This window comes from Cryptomeria japonica, chromosome 10 (assembly GCF_030272615.1).
Source record: "Cryptomeria japonica chromosome 10, Sugi_1.0, whole genome shotgun sequence".
In the NCBI taxonomy this organism is placed as follows: Eukaryota; Viridiplantae; Streptophyta; class Pinopsida; order Cupressales; family Cupressaceae; genus Cryptomeria; species Cryptomeria japonica.
The window spans coordinates 480,043,347-480,056,965 of record NC_081414.1 but is presented as its reverse complement, the minus strand read 5'-3'; the positions used below and the strand labels follow the sequence as shown (position 1 = coordinate 480,056,965).

Below are 13,619 nucleotides of genomic sequence, written 5' to 3'. Positions count from 1 at the left end.
ATGCCCACACTATGTCACAGGCCCATGAAGAGCGCAATTACCTTGATCATCATAATTTCACCGAGTGCACAGACCAACTCACTAAGTCATCACAAGTCGAAATACTCAAGCCACAGGTTGCTCAACAATTCAATGACCACGGGCTTCAAGCACACAATCAAGAGCCAAAACAATGGTGCAAGGGCCATAGTCAATAAAGAACGTGGGCAAAAAGATGATGTATGGATCCACAAAGATCGGCAAGTACTCAAGATGCCATTGACCAATATTAAACAAAAGGTCGATGTGAATGGGTCACGATGCAAAACACTATCGGAGAAGTAAACATTCATATGTGCTGACAAGGAATGGACCTGGCTCACAAACTTTCGATCTGGCTGACAAATAAAATCTGCCCTATCTTATCAGATACGTGGGCCAAGGCAGTTGAATGTAGTCAAAAAGCAATATTAATTGCCCAACTAATATGAAACGTCGTGAATAATATGTGCATCAGATACCATTGAATACAGGCTCTCAATCAAGCCAACATGTAGGAAACACACTTCTGCTACAGCCTGGATCAACAAAGAAAGAGGAAGGCACAGCAAATGAAATCACGAGGCAACTACACTTTCAAAGGCCAATGTAGATAGACGTTTAGGTTGGCAGACAACAATAATCGAGCCGATGGAAATATCAAGTCATCCTGGCCAAGCATAGGTTGGTGTTGGTCAATGCTGCAAACTCCCTTCAGAGAAGGCCGATAGCAAGATCAAAATCGACAGATCAATAAGGATTGATCAATAAATGATGCAAAACTTCATGTGGGCCCAAGCTCCAGATCAGGTAAGAATATCTGTCACTGATGCAAAGAAACAAGCCTGACAATCTTCAACACAGGCTTTCTAAGAAACTGTAGGCTCTTCAAGGAGCCAACCAAGCAAGGAGGCCAATCCAAAATTTAATACCATGTGCCAAAGATCTCGGCAGAATAAGAAAATCGTTTTACCACAGAATAGGCACAGAATCGAATTCGCTCTGATACCATGTTGGTTATGGTGTGTATTCGATCTGCTGAAGATGTATCTTGACTGCTGTAGATATTTGATGATGATGGAGAGGGAGAACCGATCTATGTATATACCCATACAAGGGTCGGCTTAATACCAATCAACACGTCTTTCACCAAGGGTGGAGGAATATAATAAAATAGTTATATTTTAATAACCAATGGTTTATTTAAATCGGCAAATATAAATATGCAAAGCCGATAGGCTACTTGCATATTTGATTGAAGTCTCCCGCCGCTACAATCAACAAAAGCAAAGCTAGGTTTGCTTTTGTTGCACCCCTAGCACCTACAAAATAATCTAGGTTAGCTTGTGTTGCAGTCCTGGCACCTACAAAATAATCTAGGTTCGCTTATGTTGCACTCCTAGCACCTACAAAACAATTTCATTTCTCATACACACATCACCACAAGTCATCAATATCTAGATAGTCTGAAATGCAATATACATCGATGTTGTAGACTAAAATAAAACTAATCAATTCATACTTCAATTACACGACCATTATATTAATTAACAATTGAAGTGTTAAAATCTAAAGCATCAATTATGAAATCCATAAAACATTCAACAAATTGCTCCGTGATGAAAGGTCTAGATTACCGCCTTTTTGGCAATGCCTAATTATGGCATACTGCTGCTACATCATTCCTAACTCAAAATAAATGATAAATGATAAAATGTCTAAATGAAACTGCCCCTTTCCTGGTATTCTAAACCAGCGTATAATGCTGCCCCTTTTTGTAGCACACTAAATGAGGGTGTACTTCGGCTGCGTGATTCTACCCAGTACACTAAACGGGGGATGTACTGCTGCTGCATGATTCCTACATCCAAACTAAAAGCATGCAATCTGTGTTGAATCAGACAGTGGATGTCTAATTTAACAGTCCTTGCCAACTCATACTAAATGAACATATTATCCATATCCATTAATGATGTAAATTGTTATATTTTGAGTAAAAAATATCAAGAATTCAAACCCACTACAGGAACAACTGTTCTTATAAACTTAAACAAGTCTAATTTAAGAGGCTAATATGGGAAAAAAGCAGATCCATGAATGATGCAAATTGTTATGCTAAGCAAGCACATCAAGAACTGAATCCCAGTATAAAAACAATTATTTTTATGAAATAAATAAATTAACTCCACAGACAGGAACAAGTGATCAACTGAATTTTGCAACAAATATATCAATTCTGAATGCCATCAAACACTACAAAAGCAAATAATGAGTCTCTGGATAAATAATTTTCTGCAAGATTTCAAAACTGGCCAACGTGGGTGAGCAGAACAATAGCTATATGCTCAAAAGACTCCAATTAATGAATTATACATGAGTGGGAACATCGAGCCCAATTCAGTAGAGAATAATGAGTCACCTTTCAGTACTAACTTTTCATGACTTATTCTGTCCTCTCTTCCGTCTGGATGGAACAACTGACCATCCATCTGCGATATCATTTTCATTGAGGTTATCTGCTGTGGAGCTCTCCACTTTGTCTGTTGTTGCATTTTGTCGGTCTGTATCTATATCCATCTCCAATGTAGGCTGACCTTCCTCACTTGAGTTGTCATCTTCCGAGTCATCTTTTGACAACTGGCATAGCCAACAAAAAAGTTGACAATGTCAGTATAGCTGGTAATTCTTACCAGTTGACCGAGAACTAATAAAAGATGGCATAGTTAATATTAAATTAGCAAATACATGATACACTGACCTATATAAATGCAAGAGGGCATTCCTTGCATGAAATGTTTCAAGAGACCATCAACAACTATATACAGGAGAGCCATGCTTTAAAACTTAATTATTTATGTCATTAATATGCCAGCAATATAATTTGTAATAGACATCATGAAGATTGCCTCGGCAATTTTTGACCTTTCGTAAGAGAGAAAAAATATAAAATATAAATTTTAGAAGTTATTCACATATTTTTAGTTCTTCACTTTAGGAAATGTTCCTTCAATTAATAATTTCCCTGCAAAATACAAAATTAAAACGTTCACTGGATAGAAAGGCCCATTGCAGAACCATGAGCGAGATAATGAAACCATATTTTATGTCTGCTTGAGTATAGAAATCAAAGCTCTAGAGGATTTAACAGTGTGCCGCAGCACCAATTATACAGGACGTAAACATTCCACACATCTATGTCTCAACTTCACCTTAGACTTTCATGTCAACTTATTCCCAGATCACTGATTCCCATCTACTTGTCCTATATAAATCAAATTCTACGTTGCTTTCTCCAATGGAAATGAAGCAAGCATCTGTCCTTCCATCTCTGGATGAAAGAAAATAAGCTTGAAGAGTGAGTTATTATTGCTATTAGCCGGAAAAGGATCCTGCCAGCAGGAATATTTACTTACTAACAATGGCAAAAATATCAGTCACAACTGCAACAGACAAATAATACACAATGAAAACATGTATTACTTATAAAATGACCCAATTCATTAGATCAAAACCTGGATCTAAATTCACGTGTTATCCCCAACTCTTACTCTTGGGTCTCTATAGTTACTATTAGTGATGTGTAGGTCCAGCAGTTCAACCAGTTAATCCTGTTGTCAACTATTGTGCATGAGAGATACTTATCACTAAGCCTTCAGCGTGCATTCTGATTGATGTAAAGTATTTGGATTATGGACTATGACTAATTAAAATCTTTAACACAGTTGTTTTGGAAGATATACATAAACCACTGGCTAACCTTTGCCTCAAACTGTAACTCCAGGCCACAAGTTAGTTACATGATAATTCACAAAAATAGCTCCTGATAATATTTCTCTTGCATATCATACATTAGGTCATCCTGAATTCGAGTACGAGGCACAGCATATAACGTTTGGATATTAAAATTAAAATACAATGCAGTTGTGTTGGTAATTACAGAACTTTACTAGAAACCGGCCTGCCTGGCTTGCAACTGCAGCAGCTTCCAAGTGACTGATAGATTTCCAAATTATAAACTAAAAAGCAATATAAATCAAGTTACATAATATCCTTGAATTGGAGCCTCTTGCTAAAGACTACTGTGCAGATTATACATAATTTAAATCATTGCTTTCTCATTTCTGGAATTCTGCATCCAGTTGTTCTCTTTTAACTTCTATACAGTCAACCTTTCTCATCCAGACTTCTTTGTATCGCTTTACTTAATCCCCTTCTGCTTCTCCCTCTGAAAGTTTCTCTTTCCTGGAATTTATTTTCCTATGCATTGACTTGGTGCAAATTGTACATGTGAGTAATCATATACTCCTGTCCTAAGTCACAAGGTCTGTGATAGTATTCTAGTTTGGCAAAGAAAAAATTTGGAACAAGTTCTCAATTGCAAAATTTGAAAACAATAACAGCTGGTATTGACATAGTGTGATGGTTAAGTTGTGATGGTTTTGTTCTTGCCATTAAGGTTCAAACCCTACAGGGGTGTTATTGTTGAGTGTTTATATTAGGGATGAATTCCATCATTTGTGACCACACTGATTCATTGTTCAAGGTTAAAAGTGTTCACCCCTTAAAATAAAATTAAGAAAAATGATGTGATTAAGTTCAAATAATATAAATCTGTGATTTTTATTTTAAAATAAGAAATAAATCCACAAGACTGTCAAGATAGGTAAATATTTCTAAATAGATTTGAAAGCTATATAGAAAGATGCCCACACTAATAAATCACGATAAACTTACCAAAGTCAAACAATAAAAGACATGAAAGCAAAATTTTAAAGGTGTTCTTTATCAAGGACAATCAAGAGTAAAGACTTTAAAGCTTTATAGTGTCCCCTCTTGAAACTAAACCTAGATTAAAATCCTCCAAATCAATTTGGTAATTCCTATTTTTGTATTACAAGTATACTTCATTGAATTCAATTATAAATATTAGTATTTACTATTTTGTAAAGGCGATGTGTGAAGGATTAGAAGAATTTGAAAAGGGACGCAACCGTGAGTAGTCGCTTCAAGACAACAAAGAATTGCACTCTAAACAGCTGCTGATTTTAGGTGCTGAATAAGACGACCAAATCAGCAAGTAAGACAAAGGACAAGAGTCGCAGCTTTTTATCCTAAGCATAAGAAGACAAAAAGATATAAGGGGGAAAAAATCATGGAAATTAAAAGGCAGCCACTAGAAGACATAAGTTTAAATGCAGCCACTTGCATTAAATAATATCATCAAATGAAATTATAATGAGTTTTTAATTAAGAGATATTTGAGTAGTGAGTTTTTGAGGAATACTCTATTTAAGATAGTCCAAACAAGGAGAAGAGGACATTATTGAGAAACATTTTATACTCTAATTTTACGCCTTGTAGAGCATGAACTATGGTTCAATTAACCTAAGGACGAAACCCCTCTAGGTCTGGAATTGGAGGACAAATCCACAATTTCATAAAGAAATTCCACATAGAGATCACTATTGCACGAATTCAATATATCTCAGTTTGAATTAAAATAACCTTACAAACAGCAGCTATTATTTATATATATTATGCACATTATTACAACTGTGGAGCTGGGGTTTATTATTTCATTTTATTTTAAATTAAAAGGGATATTACAAGCTTCAAAAAAATCCAAGACGTTAGGAGCACCTAGTTGAATTGGCATAATATCATCATCAATAGATGCACTAATCAATTTATCACCAAAAACATCAGGATCATCTGCATTGGCTGTCTAATAGAATAAGTTGGAGTTGTGAGGAAGAGGTGAAGTTTTTTGTTACTTTGTTCGTTCACACACAATCATAAATTACTCAAAATAAAGTTTCCCAATCTTCTAAACAACAATAAAGAGCTTCATGAAGGCCCCAATGAAAATGTACAATGCCAACAATGCTACAACGATTGGATTTGAGTGGATCTAATTTGATCAACTTGATGACTACAAGAGTTAACAAAGATAAACAAACCATAGAAGCATCAAACTACAAAAACAAACAATTAATCGCACTTAATCAGCACTAAGGGTCGGGATATGTCAGGTCAATGAGTATGTCTTTGACCCATCTAATTGGTCAAACCCAATTTTTTTTAAATGTAATATGTGAAAATATATGGACTATTAAATGCATTTAAAATACAATTTATCAAATAATCTGTGTCGTTTCACTTTTTTGAGTTTTTTCAAAAAATAATTGTCAAGCTTTAAGGTTTAAGGTTCAAAGTGTCGTGTTTTTTTGCATTTTAAACCCATGTAATAAATTCAATTTACACTTTCAATTTGTTGTGTGAATGTCATGCAGATGTAATGATTCTATGGGACATGAACAAACCATGGACCAAAACAAATCAATTAGCTAGTTATAATTATATTGGTCTCTATCATTGCTATTTACACTTGTCACTCACCTCCTTTTGTAGGTTTCTAGTTCATCTCCTTTTAAGAGGAACTAGTCTATAGAGAGATTTATCCACTCTATCAAAGGAAATAAATTTACCTCTAGGAGAACAAAGAATTTTGTTGTTGTATATAGTGCCTTGCATTTTATTGATAAAAAAGGAGTATAAGGAGGGTTATAATGCCCTAATAGGCAACACACTTTTTGTAGACATATAAAAAGCATCTCTAGATTATGAGATAATTATTTTGTCTCCTCAATTTTCACAAGATTTATGCATTCCAAATAAATAAGGTTATATAATGATGTTGTAACACATTTAAGTTTGAACTATGATGCTACGACTTGGACACATTTATGCGACTCTTTCGATTCTAGTTATTTTATGTGTCATGTTTATTAAGATTGACATTTACATAGTTAACAAGTAATTATTAACTATGACATTTTGTGTGTCTTGTTATTTTAATGGTATATGGTGATTATATGACTTGAGTTGCTTTAGTTGACAAGTAATTATTTGATGAATATTATTTTATATTGTATATGTAGGTATTGCAATACTTTCTAGATTATCTGTAGATTACAAGATCCATATCTGTGGCCATGTTATCATGTCTTTTTGAAATTGTCTACATACATTGTGGTTCTCAAAGTTAATTTTTCCTTCTTCCAAGCCTTGTTCACCTAATAATTGACCAATGTCATTAAATGCATGTCTCTTATTGAGTTAAGGCCATGAGTCACTCTAGCAAACCTTAAGTTTCAACTTTAAAAAGAAACCGAGAGTGTTGTTCCTAAAATGCATGCTGTGGAGATGTGGAGTTCACATGCATCCTTACAAGTAGATGCAGATTTGCTTGCCAATCCCATAAGTCTACAAAAACTTAAAAATAGGATGTATTGCCAAGTTTGAAATCTTGCATGCATGTGATGCTAGTCCAACTTGCCTTCTGCACTTCAAATGTTTGTGTATTTGGATGTGAGGTCTAGGCTTCATGTTGACTTCTCCCTTGCATGCATACTTTTCCAACTCTTGCAAATCATATGCTTGTTTCCGCATCTCAAGCTCCCACCTCTCTACATGACAATTGGAATGATGAAGTAAAGCATGGTCACACATATCTTGCAAAGTTAACTTGTGTTTCCACCCATCCTTTCATCACCACCACTTGAAAAGAATAAAATCAATTTAGTCAAATGTGGAACCATGATAAAAATGCACGTCTTTTCAAACTTGCAATCCACTCTCTTGCTCTAATTATTCACCTCTCCACTTGCCCGTGGAATTAACCCTTTGTTTTGCAAAACTATGCTCACACAACCCTTGATCCTAAAATAGCATTGAACGCACAAAAATCAAAAAGTAGAAACACATTAATGGCAGCTCTGTGTGACCCAAATCTTTATCAAGGGACCTTCACGATTCATTAACACATTCAATCATTCCTTTTCGAGCTCTCTAAGTTTTTCCTCGTCATTGCAAAGCATCCCAATATAGATTCACAATCAGATCCATCTAGGATCTATTTGATCAAGTGAGATCCTTACATTTGTACCACTTCAACCACACAAATCTGCTTGCTAATTGACATTTACAGGTATTCCTCCAAATTGTAGGGTTTCCTCAAACCATTGTTTCCTTGGCTCAAAAAAAACATAAAGATATTAGTTTATGATTTTATGGGGAAAGGCTCTGATTTGGGCAACATTATGGATTCTTCATGTATGATGCTTAACCTCATTATATTTGCCAAACCCAAGGATTGACTCTTGTTAGTCTTAGTTGCCTTACTTTTCCTACCATTATCCTTATGTAGCCCTTTCCCTTTCCATGGATTCTTTATCTATAAATGCAAAACTTTCGTTGTGCATAGAAAATCATGCTTTCTCTTCTTCCACCTCAAAATCAATCAAGGATTTATTGATCTTACATGCACATAAGTATTTTTTCCATTTTAACAAGCTACTCTAGGTCATTGTAATCTTGCAACGCCTATCCTACAAGTTTGTAGACCCAACATACAAATTTGCAAGACATGCCAAAAAAATGCTATCTTGCTCTTGCACTCCCATTTCCATGAAGTCTATACAATTGCAATTTTGCGAACCTCCAATGTATCTTTGCAAAACTTGCAAACCATTAACCTACTTCAGCACTTTGCACTTCCACAAAGCTTGATCTACTTATCTATTCCCTTATAACACCCATCTCAAGCCTACTACCTGCTTGCTCATTGCATATGACCTCTCCCAAGTCTAAAGACGTGACTAAGAGATAAATGGGATGAGTACCCAATCAAAGATCACATCTCTATTGAATTAAGTGTTAGACACAGACGTGGGGCATGTAGATATGGAAAATTTCCTGAAAAAGAGTATATGTAGATGACAAGACAGCTCATTTAGGTGCATAGCTAACAATGACATAGTCTAAGCTGCTACTTTTCCTAAATCTGCCCAATCTCTAGAATCGCTGATGACACGTGGCAAGTATTACATCTCCCAAATGAGGAAAACAATTGGTCTTGCAGGTAACATGTTTCTAGATATCACCTTGGAGAGCATCGAGAAGACTTTCCAAATCCCCCATCATGTGGAGTATGTTGCTTTGACAGTTGCCTTAGGTTTGAACTTTTTCAACTTAGACCCTAACCTTTGTTCAAATTTAATAAATAAGAACTAGCTAGCAAAGGCTAGGTTATCCACTTTGAGGCAACACAAAGCACTTTTCAAAAGTGATTTTTCAAGCAAAAATCAATGAATTGATAACTCACTTCAACAAGGTAGCAGTTAATCCTAGTGCCAAAGGATTTGAGCCTTGGATGTTCACATTTATTGCCACTGTTTTAGAGAACGAAGGGAGGATTGAATGGAAAACATTTATCAGTGATAGCTTGCACAAACAGCTATCCAAGGTGCAAAAAAGCAAGAAATTTTTAATGACCTCTTACATAGTCTACCTTATGGCTAGAAGAACAATCTTTCCTAAGTTGATCAGACACAGGGTAATTGCTCCTAAACAGCAACAAGTATATGAATTCTACCCTCAAAAATTCGAATTCAAAGAATTTCAAATTTTTTTAAGAGGGTCAGAAATGTCTGTCTTTTACTTGACTAGGTGAGTGGCAAATGATTTGAATAAACGTATGTCTTTGCAAGCCCTAGCCACCATCACAGAATGGGAATGTTTTACCCAATTCCCAGCTTCCACGTATATTAGTGCAAAAGGATTTATAGGTGCACCTTTCAGGTTGCCTAAGCGTGACGTGATAAGGTGGTGCTCTAAGAACTCACGAGGCACCTATGTGAAATCCACAAAGTCTTATCCAAAAAACACAGGCCAAGTGTTCAATTCCCCAAAAACCTCAATGCATATTAATGCTCCTCTCTTCTTCATTCATGAAATCAAGAGGATGAGTTATCTAAACTCAACTTATACATACATGATACATAGGTTGTATTTCATCTCGAAGGACACATAGAATAGAATGCAAGATTGTCATTCAGATATCGACACAGATTGGAAGACTTCTGGGCTGACTGCAATGATGAGAAGATTCTCAAGAATTATCGTTTTCCAGATCAGGACATTCGGAATTGCTGAAATACCCAAGAGAAAATCTGATAATTGAGATAACTTAGATCCAGTTTACAACCAAAGGGGTGTCTTCAAACAGCTAATCCCCAAGCCCAGCTAGTCAAATGAAGAAGGTTATTCATTAAAGGCAATAAGCAGATAAGTCAATAGGAGCTTAATTTAGCTCAATAATAATATGAAAGAACTTAGTCTTGATAAGAAGGATGCTATAAGCGTGATGATGCTTCCAAACCTCCTAACAAGCAAAAGAAGATAGTTGCTAGTCAAAGGAAACCTCCTATGCAAGGGCCTTCCAATTTGAATGTGCTTAGTCATGAAGAAGAGCCACTTAAAAGTAAGCCCAAATTACATGTTCTGGGCCTCTTGTCAACCCTATTCAAGAAAAAACTTTTCCCACTTCCTCATAGGATCCCCCTTTTGGAAGGATTGTTTCCTATAAAATATCAACCTCAAGAGAGCGAGTTCCTAAGAATCCTGGTATTGAGGACCCATCCACTCATCCATCTCCTGAAAAAAATCCCCTAACCTTTGTCTTCACCTGTCTCTTCTCCTCTTTTACAATCTCATACAAATTGTTCAAGATGTGCATAACTCTCAACAAATTCTACAACAAGATGATTCATCTCTTGATGTCCTTTGACACTAATTCCAAGATCTTCAATTGGTTATGAAAAACATAATTGTCTCACACCATAAAGGCATTATAGAGGTTGCGAGCGAATACACCATGCCTTTACTAGAAAATGAGATTCTTACCAGTTCCATATGGGGAGCTAAGATAATCGATGGTATAAAGTCCAAAGGTCTAAAGAATGTGATCAATCAAGTGGTGCCTATGGTGGAGTTGGTTACAATGCCATGCAATGGGACTCCTAACCGTGCATGTTATTGATGGAACACAGCTCAAGATTGTGTTGGTAGCGCATGCTGGGGTGTCTCTACATTGCTTGAGATACTGATTGCTCTGCACTTATGGGTTTTATTGCCAGGGTTGCTATGCTATTATTTTTGTTTGTTGGAATAGCAATAGACTGTGTTAGGTTATGTAATATATTAATGCAGGTTTGTTAGTAGACTTCTTGTTTATGTAAGGTTTTTGCAATCATGGGGTTCTATTAATGGGGCCACATAATTGCAACAACCTTACATAAACAACAAACATACTACAAAACCTGCATTAACAGCCCTGTATTCAGGCGTAGCTGTCGGAAAACATATTACATAACCTAACACAGTCTATCGCTATTCCAACAAACAAAAAAACCAGCATTGCAGCCCTAGTAATAAAACCCGTGTGTGTGTATACACACACACACACACACACACACATATATATATATATGTATATATATTGTATGTATGTATATATATATATATACATGTATGTATATATATATATATATACATGTATGTATGTATATATATATATATATATATATATATATATATATATATATATATATATATATATATATATATATATGAATGCATGTATGTATGTATGTATCCCATGCCCTCCCCCTCAAATAAACACTGGAAATCAGTAATAGATTCAGTAATATGCATGTTTTTTCAAAATATTTTTCTTCTATGTTTGGAACATTTTCCAAACCCCAAGTCAGTCGAATTTTAGGCCTGATGAATTTCTACTGAGACCAAGTTTTTGAACAATGTAATTAAGGCTTTAACTCACCTCACCTTTCAAACAATCTAGTTTAGATTTTGTTGTAAGAAGAATGAGAACAATCTAATTTCCAGTATTCTGTGTCAAGCAAATAGTTGCTTGAAAATATCATAATATCAATTTTTGACATGGTCACTGCCCAGTCAACCATTGGCAGGTTCACTCTTTGCACTGGCTGTCATTGGTAGCTTCACACTGTTACATGTCCGAGAATGTGACCTCTATGATGTTCCTCTACTGCTTTCATGTCTATTACACTCTCTTACCGCTTTGGTCCTGAAAGATAATGTAAGTCACTTCCCTTACCTCATTCCTTTCGAATTGTCTCTTTGAATACTCAACTCCTCAAAAGTAGGCATCTTTGATCTCTTCATATTTACCACTTTACTGTCATTATTTGACTGACTTTCCATTATTTTCTAAGGTTCCACATGGACATGTGAATGAAGGTTAAGTCCATGCCACATACATTTTCCATTTCCAGGAGACATGGAACACCCATATGGGCTTCACCTACATCTTGGGTACAACAATGAACAGAGGAAGGAATCACCTGCCAATAGTGTGTTATTGCACTACTGATGCAAACGACTGTACAAGCATGAAATCCAAGGCCTCTAACAACTGAACTTAATATATTAGCAATGCCAATTTTTATGATTTTTTAATGCTTCGAGGACTCTGAAATTGGAAGCTGTTTGCACCCTGACTACAAAAGCTCAATTCAAAAGTTGTAAAAATGCCCAGGTCAGCTTAAAAACAGGTTGATGTACTTTTAGTTATTGGTTCTGCCACCTGTTGGCTTTGGTTCTTATTCGGCTCTACTCTTTTCTTTCTACAAGAGACCTTGTTTCTCTTCAGGGCACCAGGCCCTTTTGTTTCACTGAAATTCAAATGTTGCATGGCTGATCTTTCATATCTTCATTTTTTCATTGACTATCCTATTTCTCTTTAAAAAGATCAGATTCAATTTTAGAGGTGTATATAAAGTTATAAACTAGAAGGCTGATAAAATTCTAAAATTCTAATTGCAAAGTTTGGAACCAGTTTTGTGTATACTCTACAAACATGTCATTCGGTGAAATTAAATTATTGTGAGAATTTCAATAGATTGTCCTGTTCTTGCATCTACGCCTTTCCATATAGCAAAAGTGTCAACCACATAGAAAGCTCAATCTTATACATGCACACACACATGCAGCAGACATGATATTAGATAACATTTATACATAACAGGTTAGAATACAGACAACTTTTTCCCTTGATTTGATAAAAGAGAGAGATTTTCAAATATGGCAATAACAAAGGGCAGACAATTCACTTTATTGGTGTATAATAAATAGCTTTTACAATAAATCATGCAATTGTTTATTTTAACAATCAAATGTGTTAAATTCAATAAACTATATAAATCTGAAAACATGGAACCCGCTTCTATGCTCCATGCTAACCCTAATGCTATTCCCGTGGCAGCTTGCAATGTTGGGTCTTTGAATCCTCCAGCAGTTTCGTGACCTGTGGCAGTCAAACACAGTTTAGATGGAATCTTGGAGTTAGGGTGGAGATCTACATCAGTTGGTTCAGCTGCTCCTACAACACCCAGACAAGCCAAACCGCTTTCTCATTTCTGGGTCCTGTGTCTCCAAGTGGGATGCAAAATAATGTTTGGCCAGTGTTGATGGTAGTGGTTTTATGACAACAATGTCTACAGTTCCTGTTGGCATCCATGCCCTGTAAGCTGCGAAGGACCTTAAAGACTTTGAGAGAGCTGTCATGGTTCCCTTGCAGCACTCTTTTGCAGATGTAGCTGGGACAGCTGTGAATCCAGCCCACCCTGTGGTTAAGGAGGATGTTTCTAACCATAGAGCTGCAAAACAGATTTAAAAATCCATCTGCTCATCTTGGATTCTGATGTTTTCAACAAAGA

The 13,619-nt window shown here is 35.8% G+C and overlaps 1 protein-coding gene across 1 annotated transcript in view; it reads right to left on the bottom strand.

Annotated features, from left to right (window-relative positions):
* Positions 1-2,166: 2,166 nt before the first annotated feature.
* The window catches only part of LOC131039429 (uncharacterized), a 28,317-nt gene continuing 16,864 nt past the window's right edge, over positions 2,167-13,619 (bottom strand). The window contains exon 4 of the mRNA XM_057972195.2: positions 2,167-2,655. Coding sequence (XP_057828178.1) covers positions 2,455-2,655 — 201 coding nt within the window. The 3' untranslated portion in view covers positions 2,167-2,454. The remainder of the gene's footprint in view (positions 2,656-13,619) is intronic.